Source organism: Halichoerus grypus, chromosome 5 (assembly GCF_964656455.1).
Source record: "Halichoerus grypus chromosome 5, mHalGry1.hap1.1, whole genome shotgun sequence".
NCBI lineage: Eukaryota > Metazoa > Chordata > Mammalia > Carnivora > Phocidae > Halichoerus > Halichoerus grypus.
The window spans coordinates 133,413,395-133,426,210 of NC_135716.1; the positions used below are offsets into that span (position 1 = coordinate 133,413,395).

Consider the following 12,816-nt stretch of genomic DNA (forward strand, 5'->3'; position numbering starts at 1 on the left):
GTTTCTCCTCATGCCCAAGCAGAGGCAAACAGAGACCATGACGCCAAAGCTACAGGTTTGGAAGCCAGGTGTCCGGGACTGACCCAGAGATGCTTCCCACCATCCTATTTCAGGCTCTTAGGACATGGGACGGTGGAATCTCAGCATTGGAAGAGATCTTGAAGCTCAGCTGATGCAGCTTCTGGTACTTGAATCCTCTCCGACACTAGCAGTAGCATCCTCAGCGAGTGCATGCCCATAGGTCATCACAAGACTGCCACCAAGTGAGAGCCCAGCGTGGGAATACCTTTTCAGTTAGCCTGTCGAGCTCAGAGGTGTTGACTGCTAGAAACACTCCCCTCACCCTATGTTTAAAGATCTTTTAGAGAATATAATGGCAGATAGCACATCCTACTTGTATGTGAATCCAGGATCCACCATTTACTAGCCAACTAGTGTTGGGCAAGTTATTTAGTTCCTCTGTGCCTCAGTTTTTTCATCTGAGAAATGAGGATAACAATAGTACAACATAAAGCTGTTGTATGGATTAGATTTTAATGCATCAAAGAGGTTTTTTTTAAAGTGCCTGGCACAGAAAAGCTATATAGCTGTAGATCTACCTCTATATATCTATCTACCTACCTATCTATCTACCTATCTACCTATCTATCTATCTATATATGGCTATAGATATACTTCATTTTATCATGCTTGGCTTTATTGCACTTTGCAGATACTGTGTTTTTTTACAAAGTGAAGGTTTGTGGCAGCCCTGCTTCAAACAAGTCTGCTGGCATCATGTTTCCAACAGCATTTGTTCACTTTGTGTCTCTGTGTCACATTTTGGTAATTCTTGCAACATTTCAAACTCTTTCATTATTTGTTATGGTGACTTACGATCAGTGATTATGACTCGCAGAAAGCACAAATGAGGATTAGCATTTTTTAGTAATAAAGTATTTTTAAATTAAGGTATGTATATTGTGTTTTTAGACAATGCACTGCACACTTAATAGACTGCAGTATAGTATAAACATAACTTTTATGGAAAACCTAAAAATTCTTTTGACTTTATTACAATATTTGCTTTATTGCAGTGGTTCAAAACCAAACCAATAAATCTGAGGTATGCCTGTATATATGTATATATAAACATGAATATATTATTTAATAATACAATTATATACTATATTATGTATAATTATCATGTATATGACATATAATACATATAATTAAATATATGTCTACATATATAAAAGCTACTGTTGCTATTATTGTTCTTGCTATTGTAACTTAACAGGGACAAAATCCCTCAATAGTGAAAGATGTCAAGTGTGAGTCGTCCTGGGAAGAAAGTGAACCACCTTTGCCTTGTATGACCCACGTGCCTTACATGGCATCTTAATCCTCACACCGGTTTACATGGAAGATACTGTCAATTCCTGTTTTACACAGGGTGAAACTAGGGCTCAGATCGTGAGGCAAATTGCCCAAGGGCCATGCACCATAGTAAGTGGCAGAGGTGGGCTTTGCACCCAAACTTTATTTCAAAGGCCCTGACAGCAGTGACTTCAGTTCCCACTGAGGCAGACATGGCTGAAACCTCTCTTCCTGAGCAGGAGCTGGTACGACTGGCTTCTGGCCTGAGAAAGGGTGTGGATGAGAGAATGTGCTGTGTAACTGAGGAGAAGAATCTTGGAGGAGAATGGCTACGAGGTGTGAGGAAAAGTGTGGGGCTGCCAGGGTCCTGGGCAATGGGAAGACTCTTGGCATACCGCCTTCCTCCTCTTTGCTCCCCTGAAATGCACAGTCTTGCTCCATATTCAGATGCCTCCAACTCCCAGAACCCCCACCCGAGATCCACCGTGAACTATTCTCACCTCCTCGGGCTGTGCGGCAGTGCCCTTCTCATCCTTTAGTCTCTGCTCTCCCATCTGCCAGCCGAGCAGCCTCTCCTTCTTTGAAACCTTTTCCTTACACAATGGAATGACTTACTGGCTTCCTGCCAACACCAAAATAGTCTGAGCTCTATTTATCTGTTCCATGCTCAGGACAGGAAATGTCACGGTAAAGCTCCAATTCTCTTGAATTTGGATGAGTCAGGCTAGTGCTCAGCAAATGGCAAAAATACTTGCTTTTTTATTTCTTTTGAAGTTGTTGAGGTGAGGACAGGAATATAAGGCAGAGAGAGGAGTGAAAAGCTATGGGTCTTTTAGTCTTTTGGTCATAAGCTTCAGAAAATTCCTGTGCATGGGAGTGATGACTCAGTAACCTAGCACAGGGGGCTCCACCTGTCCATAGGAACTAAGCACCTTGTAACTGGAGTGGGAAACTTACATCACTGGAATCCAATCAACTCACCAGTAAGGCTTTATAACCTTACCTCCATGATGGGGTGTTTCTTGGCCCAGGTGCTGTTCGCTGGGTCTGGAATTTCTTTACTACACCACTGAGGTCTGAGGGCCAAAAGGAGAACAAATGCCCTATAGATAAAACAATGACGTCTGGTTAAATGTGCTCATGGTGGCACGGAAGCATTGATTCTTAGTGCACTGATTTCCCTGTAGAGGTGGTTCAGTATAGGGATATGCAAGTGAATACAATAAAAACCCTGGAGAAAGATGATGCAACATGCAAGGCTAGACTTGTTTTCTGTGAAGTCTGGATAGATGATAGAGTCATGATGCAGCCATTTGGGGTTTCCTAAATAAACTATGAAACTTTTACTCAATGTAATGTTTAGCTGTCACTATCCAGCCATGCATTCTATTCCACAAACACTGACTAAACCCCTAATGTGTGATGAGCACATGCCACATACTGGGCATGGAATAGCAAGCAAGAAGAATGGTTCTCATCTGTGGGGAACTTAATATTTAGTTTAATATTAGTGTAATAACAGGTAAACTATTATGAATAAAGTAAAAAAAAAAAAAAAACCTTAAAGAACAAAACAGGATACAAAGGGCATAAGTAGCTTGAACATAACCATGTTTAAAAAAAATACCTAGAAAAAAAATAGAGAAATAACCCAAACTGTTAACAGTAGTTGGATTCTTTTTTTTTTTTAAAGACATTATTTATTTATTTATTTGACAGAGAGATAGCACAAGTAGGCAGAGCGGCAGGCAGAGGGATAGGGAGAAGCAGGCTCTCTGCCGAGCAGGGAGCCAAATGCGGGGTTCGATCCCAGGACCCTGGGATCATGAACTGAGCCGAAGGCAGCCACTTAACCAACTGAGCCACCCAGGCGCCCCAACAGTAGTTGTATTTGATAATCAGAAGAAATATGGGTCTTTTTTTTCTTTCTCTCTATCATTTCTGGGTTTTTGAAAGTATTTTAAAATGTGTTTATATTACTTTTGTGACATGGAAAGAAAAAAGTCCCAAAAATGTTTCTTATAAATGCATGTGACTTAAATGTTTTATTTTTTAAAAATTCGAAACTAATATGAAACATTTTTGAAGAGTTGGCTTTAATAAATTAGCTTTGATGTTTAATAAGAATGGAAAGCTTCCAGGATGTTTAGCCCTTTGAAGCAAGAGATGTGCCCATGTGACTGGTTTTTCTCCAAACAAGTGTGAGCAGATCATGCAGATGAGGACAGTGCCCAAGGGATGGTGGGCCAATAAAGTGGAAGAAAACTGGGTCCCTAATGACTGTGTGGAGCACAGCTGCCAACCAACCTGGATGACTCACCTCAGAACTGTTCTATGGGAGAGAAATAAACTATTTTATTAAAGCCACATATCTGGGGACTTTTTTTTTAAACAAAAAAGCCTTCACCCTGATAATATTTCCCTGAAGATGAATTGTGATCCTGCTTGACTCTATTTGAATTAAACCTTTTCAAAGTCTACCTAAAGAGAGCTCTGCTTTGAAGTATCTATCACACATGGGAGCTTCAATAAGTGTAAAGCCTTTCAGACAAGTTCAATGGCTAGCAGAATGACTTTGAGCTAGTTTTATTTTGACCTCTTCTCTTAACTTTACACATTTGAAGAAAACTCTGTGTTGAATAACTCATTAAAAAATTCTCTTTACAAAATAATACTTGTTTAAAGAAATTGTAGAAAATAGTTAAACAGAACTATAATCACCTGTTATTCTATCCTCTGATATAGCCACCATTAATATTTTGGTGCATATCTTTGGGGTAAAGTGTGTTAATCACTACCCAATACTCCTTTACCCTCTTCCTTAGGAAGAGGACCTTGATTTACTGGGATGACAATGAGCCCAGATGTAAGACCACAATTTTAAGTCTCCCTTGCCCCACCAAGTTCTGGCCAATGAGGTGTAACCAGAAGTGTCCTGACTTCTTCATGTAAAGGCTCCTGCATAGGGGGGTGTGGGCACCTTCCTTCCTTCTGCCTGTAAGTTGTAGAATGCAAGCATGACGGGTATAGTTCCTGGAGTCATCGGACCATGACGTGAGCTTGAGGATGGAAGCCCACAGAGGATAGTGGCACAAAAAGACAGAAGGAGTCTAGATCCCTGATGACTACAGAGCTACTACACCAGTCCTTGACCTAAGTATACTTCCTTAACTTGGGTGAGAAACTGTCACCTAGTTTAAGTCCTATAATTGGCTTTTTATGTTATATAGAACCAAATTTAATGCTAGCTGATATATCTTGCATATGGGTATGTGTGTGTGTATGTACTTTTTAAAAAGTGAAAGTATGTAATTCTTTGCAACCTTTTAAACATGTAATATTGCAAATATACCATTTAATTTTCTTATACCTCTTTAACGGATATAATATGCCATACAGCATGAGATATAGTATGACGTAGAAACCAATCCCACATCATTGAGCATTTAGGTTGTTTCAAATTGTCCTCCTTTAATGAACAATAATTCAGTGAACATATCTGCCACTAAATATCTGCAGATACTTATGATATAATTAGAGTAAATTTCTACTTAGGAATTGCTAGGTCATAGATAAGTTTTAATTTTTTTCAAAATATTTAACATATACTGTTGTCCAAGAAAGCTGGATAAATTTAGTCTGCTACCAGCAATGTTTGAGAAAGCCCATTTCTTTGACACATAGTGGCAACAGCTATTATCATTAAAAAAAATAAATTTACTGAAATTGGAAAATGTAACCAACTCACTTTTGCCGGAAGTAACGCACTGAGAAAATGCCCACTATGACGACAGCAACGCAAATGCTTGGTGCCACAAACACACTCCAATTGGCTTTACCTGAAAAGTTAGCAAACCCTGTGACTGAGTTACCTGCAATGAACATCTAAAAATATTGTTTTGTGAACCCTCTGGCACCTACCCACAGCTACTGGGAAGCTGGGCTCAGGAACAAGGCCAGCTTGTTTTTGTCCCTTCAGTTAGGGAGAAGGGGCCCTAAGGGGGTCAGCTCTGTGGTTCTAAGGAAGGGACTCCAGCCCTACAAGGGCTCCTTCCTCTAACAGGGGCAGAAGGAGAAGGGGATATGGTATACAAAGCACTGGCTGTGAACTGGAAGCCCTGAATTCTAGTCCTGGCTTTGCCACTGACTGCTATGTGATCAGTAGACTGATCTATATTCTTGATCTATAAAAGGTGAATGATGACGTCTACCTTGCAGGTTGCTGTGAAGATTAGAGATGGTGCATATAAAGCACATGGTGCTTTTTCTGAACATAAGCAGCCCTTGAGAAATGGTATTACTGATTTTACTAAGCCATTGGAAAAGCCTTCTGTCTAACTAGGGTCTTTGAAATTGTTTTGATTCTTTGCTATGAATATGTATTTTGCTGTGTGTCAGGATTCTTCATTACGTCATCCAGTTATTGAGTATTAATGCATCAGGCCCTCTTAGGTGCTAGGATGCTGAGATCACTAGGACATGGGCTCTCCTGCCTTAAGTCATGAATCTAGTCCAGGAGACAGATGTGTAAACATGTAAACAAACCATGATGCCATGGGGTATACAAAAAAAAAAAAGCATGTACAAGACAGTGTAGCAGGGATCAGCATGGGAAATGACATCAAGGGCAGCTCAGGTTGTTCTCCCAAAGGCACGATGTGAAAAGTGACAGATTTGAAGGATGGAGCGAGCAAAGCAGACAAGTTAGGGAAGCAGACTAGACAGAACCAGGCAAAGGCATGGGAAGAGCAAACAGTGCGGCACTTTCGGGCAACTACAGGTAGTCTGGTCTTGCTTTCAAGTGTAAGTGATGACGTGGCAGAGGATGAAGCTAGACGGGTGTACAGGAGCAGATCATGCAGGGCTGGGGATGGAGCAGTTTGAATTCCGGCTTGAAGGCCCTTGGGGAACCACTGATGGGTGCCACAGGAGGTGGAATATCAGCATGGAGCAGGGTGTCTTGCAGCAAGATTCTTCTGATGGAGTGCAGGACAGGCGGAGGTGGGGGCGGGGGGTGGGGTGGAGGGAGGGAGGGTGAGCAGGGAGGGACTAGAGGCCACAGACCTGCCAGCCCTGAGAGAGGTGTGTCACCAGGGCTGAAAGACGGAGCTGACGCAGGCAGCTTTGCTACTCTCCACCCCCCCCACCCCCCGCCCCAGAATCTGCATGATCTGACATTTCTTTAGCATCTGCTGTCCTTCCTGGGCAGATGGGACAAGTCTGGAGTACCACAAGTAGAAAGATGCTGAGTCGTTAATCCAATTAATTGCTCAAAAGTTAGCTTTCATGGGAGTACTAGGAGATGGGGTTTCAGCTTTCCCAGGGGAGAAGTACCTGGCATAGAACAACAAAGTCCTGAATGATTAACTTGATACCCCATGTTGCAAAGCAAAACAGCTTGTTTCATGCTTGGACCAGATGCAGACAGGTGCTACCAAAGAGAACAGCACAATTTAGCCTGCGGAGGGAGGCCCATGTTAGCTAGTCACTTCTTTATACACGCCAATTTAACTGAAGTCACTAAAATCTGAGTTTGAATTGTAGTTTGGCCACTTGCCACTTCTATGACTTTGGGTAATCTTTCTGTACCTTCTGGGCCTTATAAAAAGGCATCCTCATCCCTTATTCCTTTATTCATTTTCAATTGAGTGCCTCTTGGTACTGTGGCCAGGTACACTCGTGTAAAGCAGACACTTTACATGGCTGTGGTCAGGATTAAATGAGTAAAAGTCTGTGTTATGCAGGTTGAATTGTGTCCTCCCACCCCAAAAATCCATATGTTGAAGTTCTAAACCTCCAGTACCTCAGAAAGTGACCGTATTTGGAAATGGGATCATTGCAGAGGTAATTAGTTAAGGTCAGACTGGAGGAGGGTGGCCCTAATCCAATATGATCGGTGTCCTTATAAAAAGAGGAAATTTGAACAATGACCACCTAAGGAGAATTCCATGTGAAGATGAAGGCAGAGATCTATAAGCCAAGGAACACCAAAGACTGCCACTCAACTTGAGGGGAGAAGCAGGGAGCTGATTCTCTCATAGTCCTCAGAAGAAATAACTCTGCTGACACCTTGAACTCAAGACTTCTACCTTCCCCAAGTGTGAGAAAATAAATTTCTATTGTTTAAGCTACTCAGTTTGTGGCACTTTGTTAGAAGAGCCCCAGCAAACAAATACAGTATGCAAAGCTCTTAACACAATGACTGGTGCATAGTAACTATCTGATATGCAATGGCTGCTATTATTATTATTGAGATTATTCTCATTGGTCATTGGAACAGATATTTAGTGAACAAGTACCATGTGCTGGGCACTGTACTAGACCTTGAAGATAAACAGATATCAGTTCCTGCCTATTGGATTCAGAGTTTTGAATAGGGGTCAAATGTAGTGCATTATGAAGGAATTATGGAGGTGCATTTGGGAAGGCTTCCTGGAGGAGGAAACATTTAGGCTGAGTTTTGAAAAATAAGTAGGTACTATCTCCAAGCAGACCAAGAAGTGGTAGGGTACTCCAGTTAAAGGAAACAGCAAGTGCAAAGGTGTAGCGGCAAGAACATAATTAATGAATTAGAGAAACTCTGATCATCTCTATGCCAGACATAGTGGGACTGTATGCCCATGTAGGAATCCAGGGTGGACACACCATATTTAAAGTTGTTTCTTACCTTGCAGACAAAATTCCCTCTCGTTTCCTGGGGGGCTTTCACCAGCAGCTGTCAGAGCTGTCATCCACAGGACATATGTCACACTGGGCTGTAGGCTGTCTACTGAATGTGAATTTGGGGATACCCTATAGGGAATTTCTGAAAGGAGGATAAAGATAAAACAAGAAAGGCACATATTAAAGGAAGTATTTGAATGTGAGCTTTTACTTATTTTTGTTGTTGTTAATGCTCTATTTAATTTGAAAGAGAAAAGCACATTGTTGTTTTAAAACAGTCCTAATTCATTAGTACTTAATATTTTAATAGGCCCTAGATACTGTCATTTATGGAGGTCCTACTTCACAGCATACCGAAATAACGAAATATATTTTCTGTGGTAAAATCCTCTGAAAGAACTTTTATCATTCTGATTTTTTTTTTAAGATTTTATTTATTTGAGAGACAGAGTGTGCATGCAGGAGCACAAGCAGGGGGAAGCAGGCTCCCCGCTGAGCAGGAAGACCCAGGTGGGGCTCCATCCCAGGGGATCATGACCTGAGCCAAAGGCAGACGCTTAACCAACTGAGCCACCCAGGTGCCCCTATCATTCTGCTTCTGAAATTATTCAGCTGTAGTAACTCCTTTTATTTCCTATGACTATAATGTTTCCAACATTTTTAGATATCTTTGAGAACTTTTGGGGAGGAAATTAAATACACAAAATGTTTTCAATGGAATTTTTAAGCAAGCTAAGTTTAGCAGTTAATGAAATAGACAACATTAATTTTGATTTTCTGCTTTTTTTTGGGTAGGTTCTGGATACTGGTCTTAATGGGTTTAATACGATGATCTGCTTTGACATAAAATCTAAACGTGGGAGCAATGGTACTTAGATTAGATTTGCTTGGCAGTTTAAGCCTAGATTATCAGTCCCTTTTGCTCTCAACACTCCTGCAGAGTCTCAGCAGGGAAGATGTTGGGTTTTTTGGGGAATGCACTGATGTTGTTTTTCTCCTCCTGTAATACATAGGCAATCTTCTCCAGCGATCTGCCGGGTGTGAGTTTTGGAGTGACTTCTGAAAAGCTGGGGATGCAGGGGCAGGGGGACTACAAGATCAAGGGCAGAACCTTGGCAGGAGTAGCCTGCTGGCTCATTCAGCAGATGCGCCTGTGCTGGTGATCAGAGTGGAAACTAGAACCCAGCACTTTGAGCCGCAACATCAGTTACCAGCTCACAAACCCCCGGGCAGGTCAGACAATGCTCCTGTTTGCTAAATTTATTTCAACAGTCACAAATATTTATTGAGCTTGTGCTCTGGACAAGTCACCAAGTATACAAAGGCACAGAATCCGCCTCGAAGAGTTCACCATCTAGTGGGGAAAACAGACCTCTTATACTCCCACACCCCTGCTTACTATGGGCAACCAGCAAGAAGGAGTCCTCTAATATCAGGGCCACTCCACCCAATAGGGCTGAGGCCTGAGCAGATCACTTAACAGCTATGACTATCAGAGCAATTTCTATATTCAACATCCTGTTGAGAAAAAAGTACCATGTGGAAAACTGCAAGCCAACTCTAACCTGGTGAAATTGCTTGCACAGACTTAAGCAGTATGATTAAACTCAAAAATCTTTTTCCTTATTCCTAAGGCAGGGGATTAAAAAATTAATTTTGGAGAGACTTTTGCTGCAGCAAAGCATCAGTGAGCATCAGAGTCAACTATCCCGACTGTGTGGAGGCATTTTCAGCTCTGAGAGTGAAATGAGAGCTCAAAACAGAGGGGCAGGGATTTGAACGGTTTGCTGGGCCAAAGAGGTTTGCATGCAAACACACACACACACACACACACACACACACACACACACACACACACGTATATTTGAAGAACAAAAACAGTAACTCCGTGGAGGGAGCAGTGAGGCGGGTGATGGCACCAGCAGTTTGGCTAGCAGAAGAGGTTGTGTTGAGTAATGGGACAAGGAAGTCATGCCAGAAATACTGGTTCTGCTGCCTGGTCTGGACTGCGATCTCCAGCAGAGAGAAAGGGGGGCATTCAATAGGTGGGGGTCTGAAACTTTAGGCTCCCATGTGGGTGGTGAACTGAGGAGGCACCAGTTTAGGAAGATGGGGTAGTTGCCAATCATTTGAAAGGCTGCAGGTAGGAAGGTCAAGTGCTACCAGACAAAACAGCTGCCGTTACTGGAAACTAGTTCTAACCTAACAATCTACACTGGTTTAACAAAGTGTGGGGCAATATTCACTCATGTGTCAGTCAACAAATACTGTTTTTACAAAGCACCTCCTGTACGCCTGGCTGTATTGTAGGTCCGGGGAGACAACGGTGAGCAAATTGCCACAGCTTCCTCTTTCACGATGTGAAAGAGTTTGTTGACACAAGCAGCCCAGGAGTAACAAAGCACAATGTATGCGCCGGTGGAGACATGCACTCTTGGTGCACACAGCGGTGTAGGCACGTTTCCAGAGAATCCCCTGCGCAAGGTACTAAAACGCAGATGCCCCACCCCAGCTGCAGGCCTCCCTTCTGCTCAGGCAGGACTACTGCACTCCCCATGTGCCCTTCATGCTGCTGCCTGGGGGGCACCACCAAAAGAGGACAGGGCCCCTTCTTCCTTGGCTCTCCGTTTGTGATGCCGCTCTCTTGGGCATCTTTTTCCCTCGTCCTTAACCTACTGCCCTCTATTACTCTCTAGAAACTGTACTTGTGGATTTGCCAATGATTTCTGGTTGCCAAATACAATAGGGAATTGTCAGTCCTTGATCACAGCAGTTATGTCACTTCTGTGGACTTTTCCATCTCCCTCGGTAGACCGCGAGCTCTCTGAAGATGGGGGACAGGTCTAATTCATCACTGAGTGCTTACTAAACAAAAGGAAAACTTAATTTAAACTGGTGTGAAATAGGACTTTGAATCTGCACCTCCTTTCAACTTTTTTTTTAAAGGTTTTATTTATTTACTTGACAGAGAGAGACACAGCGAGAGAGGGAACACAAGCAGGGGGAGTGGGAGAGGGAGAAGCAGGCTTCCCGCAGAGCAGGGAGCCCGATGCAGGGCTCGATCCCAGGACCCTGGGATCATGATCTGAGCTGAAGGCAGATGCTTAACGACTGAGCCACCCAGGTGCCCCTCAACTTCTTTTAAAATGCCCTTACAGAGGGGGCGCCTGGCTGGCTCAGTCCGTGGAGTGTGCAACTCTTGATCTCCAGGTCTTGAGTTGGGTATAGAGACTACTAAAAAAATAAATAAATAAAACTTAAAATGCTCTTACATAGACTTCAGATTCATCAGATTTGTGGTAAAATAAGGTAGAAATTTTCTTCAACATGTACAAGAGTAGCTTTAAGAACCAACTGACCATGTTGATTGTTAATAGACATCATGGTTTAAATTCTGCTAAAATGACAATTGGGGGTGGGAGGAAGGAGCACATTTCACATGGAGAATTCCAAATGGCCCACAAAGAGGTCAATGAAGTCATCAGATTCTGGGGTGCATTTCTGAACTGACTTACCCTGACAGGCCCAGTAGGAAGCAGCTCTGTACAATGATAGATTCTACTTAGCAATGGTGGATTAGTTAAGTGACTGCTTGCAAGGCCTTACAATAGAATTCTACAGAACTGTTAAAAAAGAATGATGCAGGGCGGGAGGTTTGTGGTCCACAGGGCACCAGCCGAACGGTCCTGGGGAGGTCCTCAGCCCAGCACGGTATTTTTAGCCAGGACATCAATGCAAGCCTCAATAAGAAAAACAATTTCTTCCTCCTAAGCCATGGCATATCAGTTATACAGAAATACCACTTTGGGAAACAGTCTCCAGGAGAGCCTTGATGAGCTCATACAGTCTCAACAGATCACCCCCCAACTTGCCCTTCAAGTTCTACTTCAGTTTGATAAAGCTATAAATTCAGCATTGGCACAGAGGGTCAGGAACAGAGTCAATTTCAGGGGCTCTCTAAATACATACAGATTCTGTGATAATGTGTGGACTTTTGTACTGAATGATGTTGAATTCAGAGAGGTGACAGAACTTATTCAAGTGGATAAAGTGAAAATTGTAGCCTGTGATGGTAAAAATACTGGCTCCAATACTACAGAATGAATAGAAAAAAAATGGCTTTTTTAATGCCATCTTCTGTTATTATTCATCGCTTTTTTGAAGAGAAGCATAGAAGAGACTTTTTTTTATTTATTCTGGCATCGCAGAAATGACTACACTGTGCTATATATACTATCAGAATTCCAATAGAAAGAAGCTTATAACTCTAGCCTCTTACATTACCTTTTCAGCATGAAGAAACAGAAGTTTTTTTTAATAACAAACACTGTTACCTTCCTAAGAACATCCTTGAATAAACTCATTCTAAAACTCAAAAAAAAAAAAAAAGTGATGCAAATCCATATGGACTGATGTGGACTGATGTATTATTGAGAGGTAAAATCAAGATGTAGATCAGAATACAGATGATGATCCCAAATATATGCTTTTATCTGCATTAAGTTTTTTTCTGGAAGACCATGTGAAGAACTGCTATAACCTAAGAATGGAGGAAGAGATAATTTCCATTGTATAGCTTTCTGAACTATTTGAATGTTTTTTACCATGTGCAAGTGTTATTTATATAATAAAAATTAACTAGCGTTAAGAGTCATAACTTTCAGAAAATCAATACTGAAGATCTTCTAAGGTCAAGAGAAAGGACCATCCCGTACAGTTTCCCAGGTAAAAGTCACTCTTGCAGGCAGCTCTCTGCTGGCACCCACAACTCAGGGTGGCTTTGCTGCATTCTTC

The 12,816-nt window shown here is 42.1% G+C and overlaps 1 protein-coding gene and 1 pseudogene across 2 annotated transcripts in view; one reads left to right on the forward strand and one right to left on the reverse strand.

Annotated features, from left to right (window-relative positions):
- IL12RB2 (interleukin 12 receptor subunit beta 2) overlaps positions 1-12,816 on the reverse strand; it is a 78,621-nt gene that overhangs the window by 5,038 nt on the left and 60,767 nt on the right. For both annotated transcript variants that reach the window (XM_078072945.1, XM_036103723.2), the window contains 3 exons: positions 8,027-8,164; positions 5,108-5,198; positions 2,363-2,462 (listed from right to left, as the gene is read on the reverse strand). In XM_078072945.1, the coding sequence (XP_077929071.1) occupies positions 2,363-2,462; positions 5,108-5,198; positions 8,027-8,164 (329 nt within the window). The remainder of the gene's footprint in view (positions 1-2,362; positions 2,463-5,107; positions 5,199-8,026; positions 8,165-12,816) is intronic.
- On the forward strand, positions 11,720-12,411 carry LOC118543021 (transcription initiation factor IIA subunit 2 pseudogene; annotated as a pseudogene).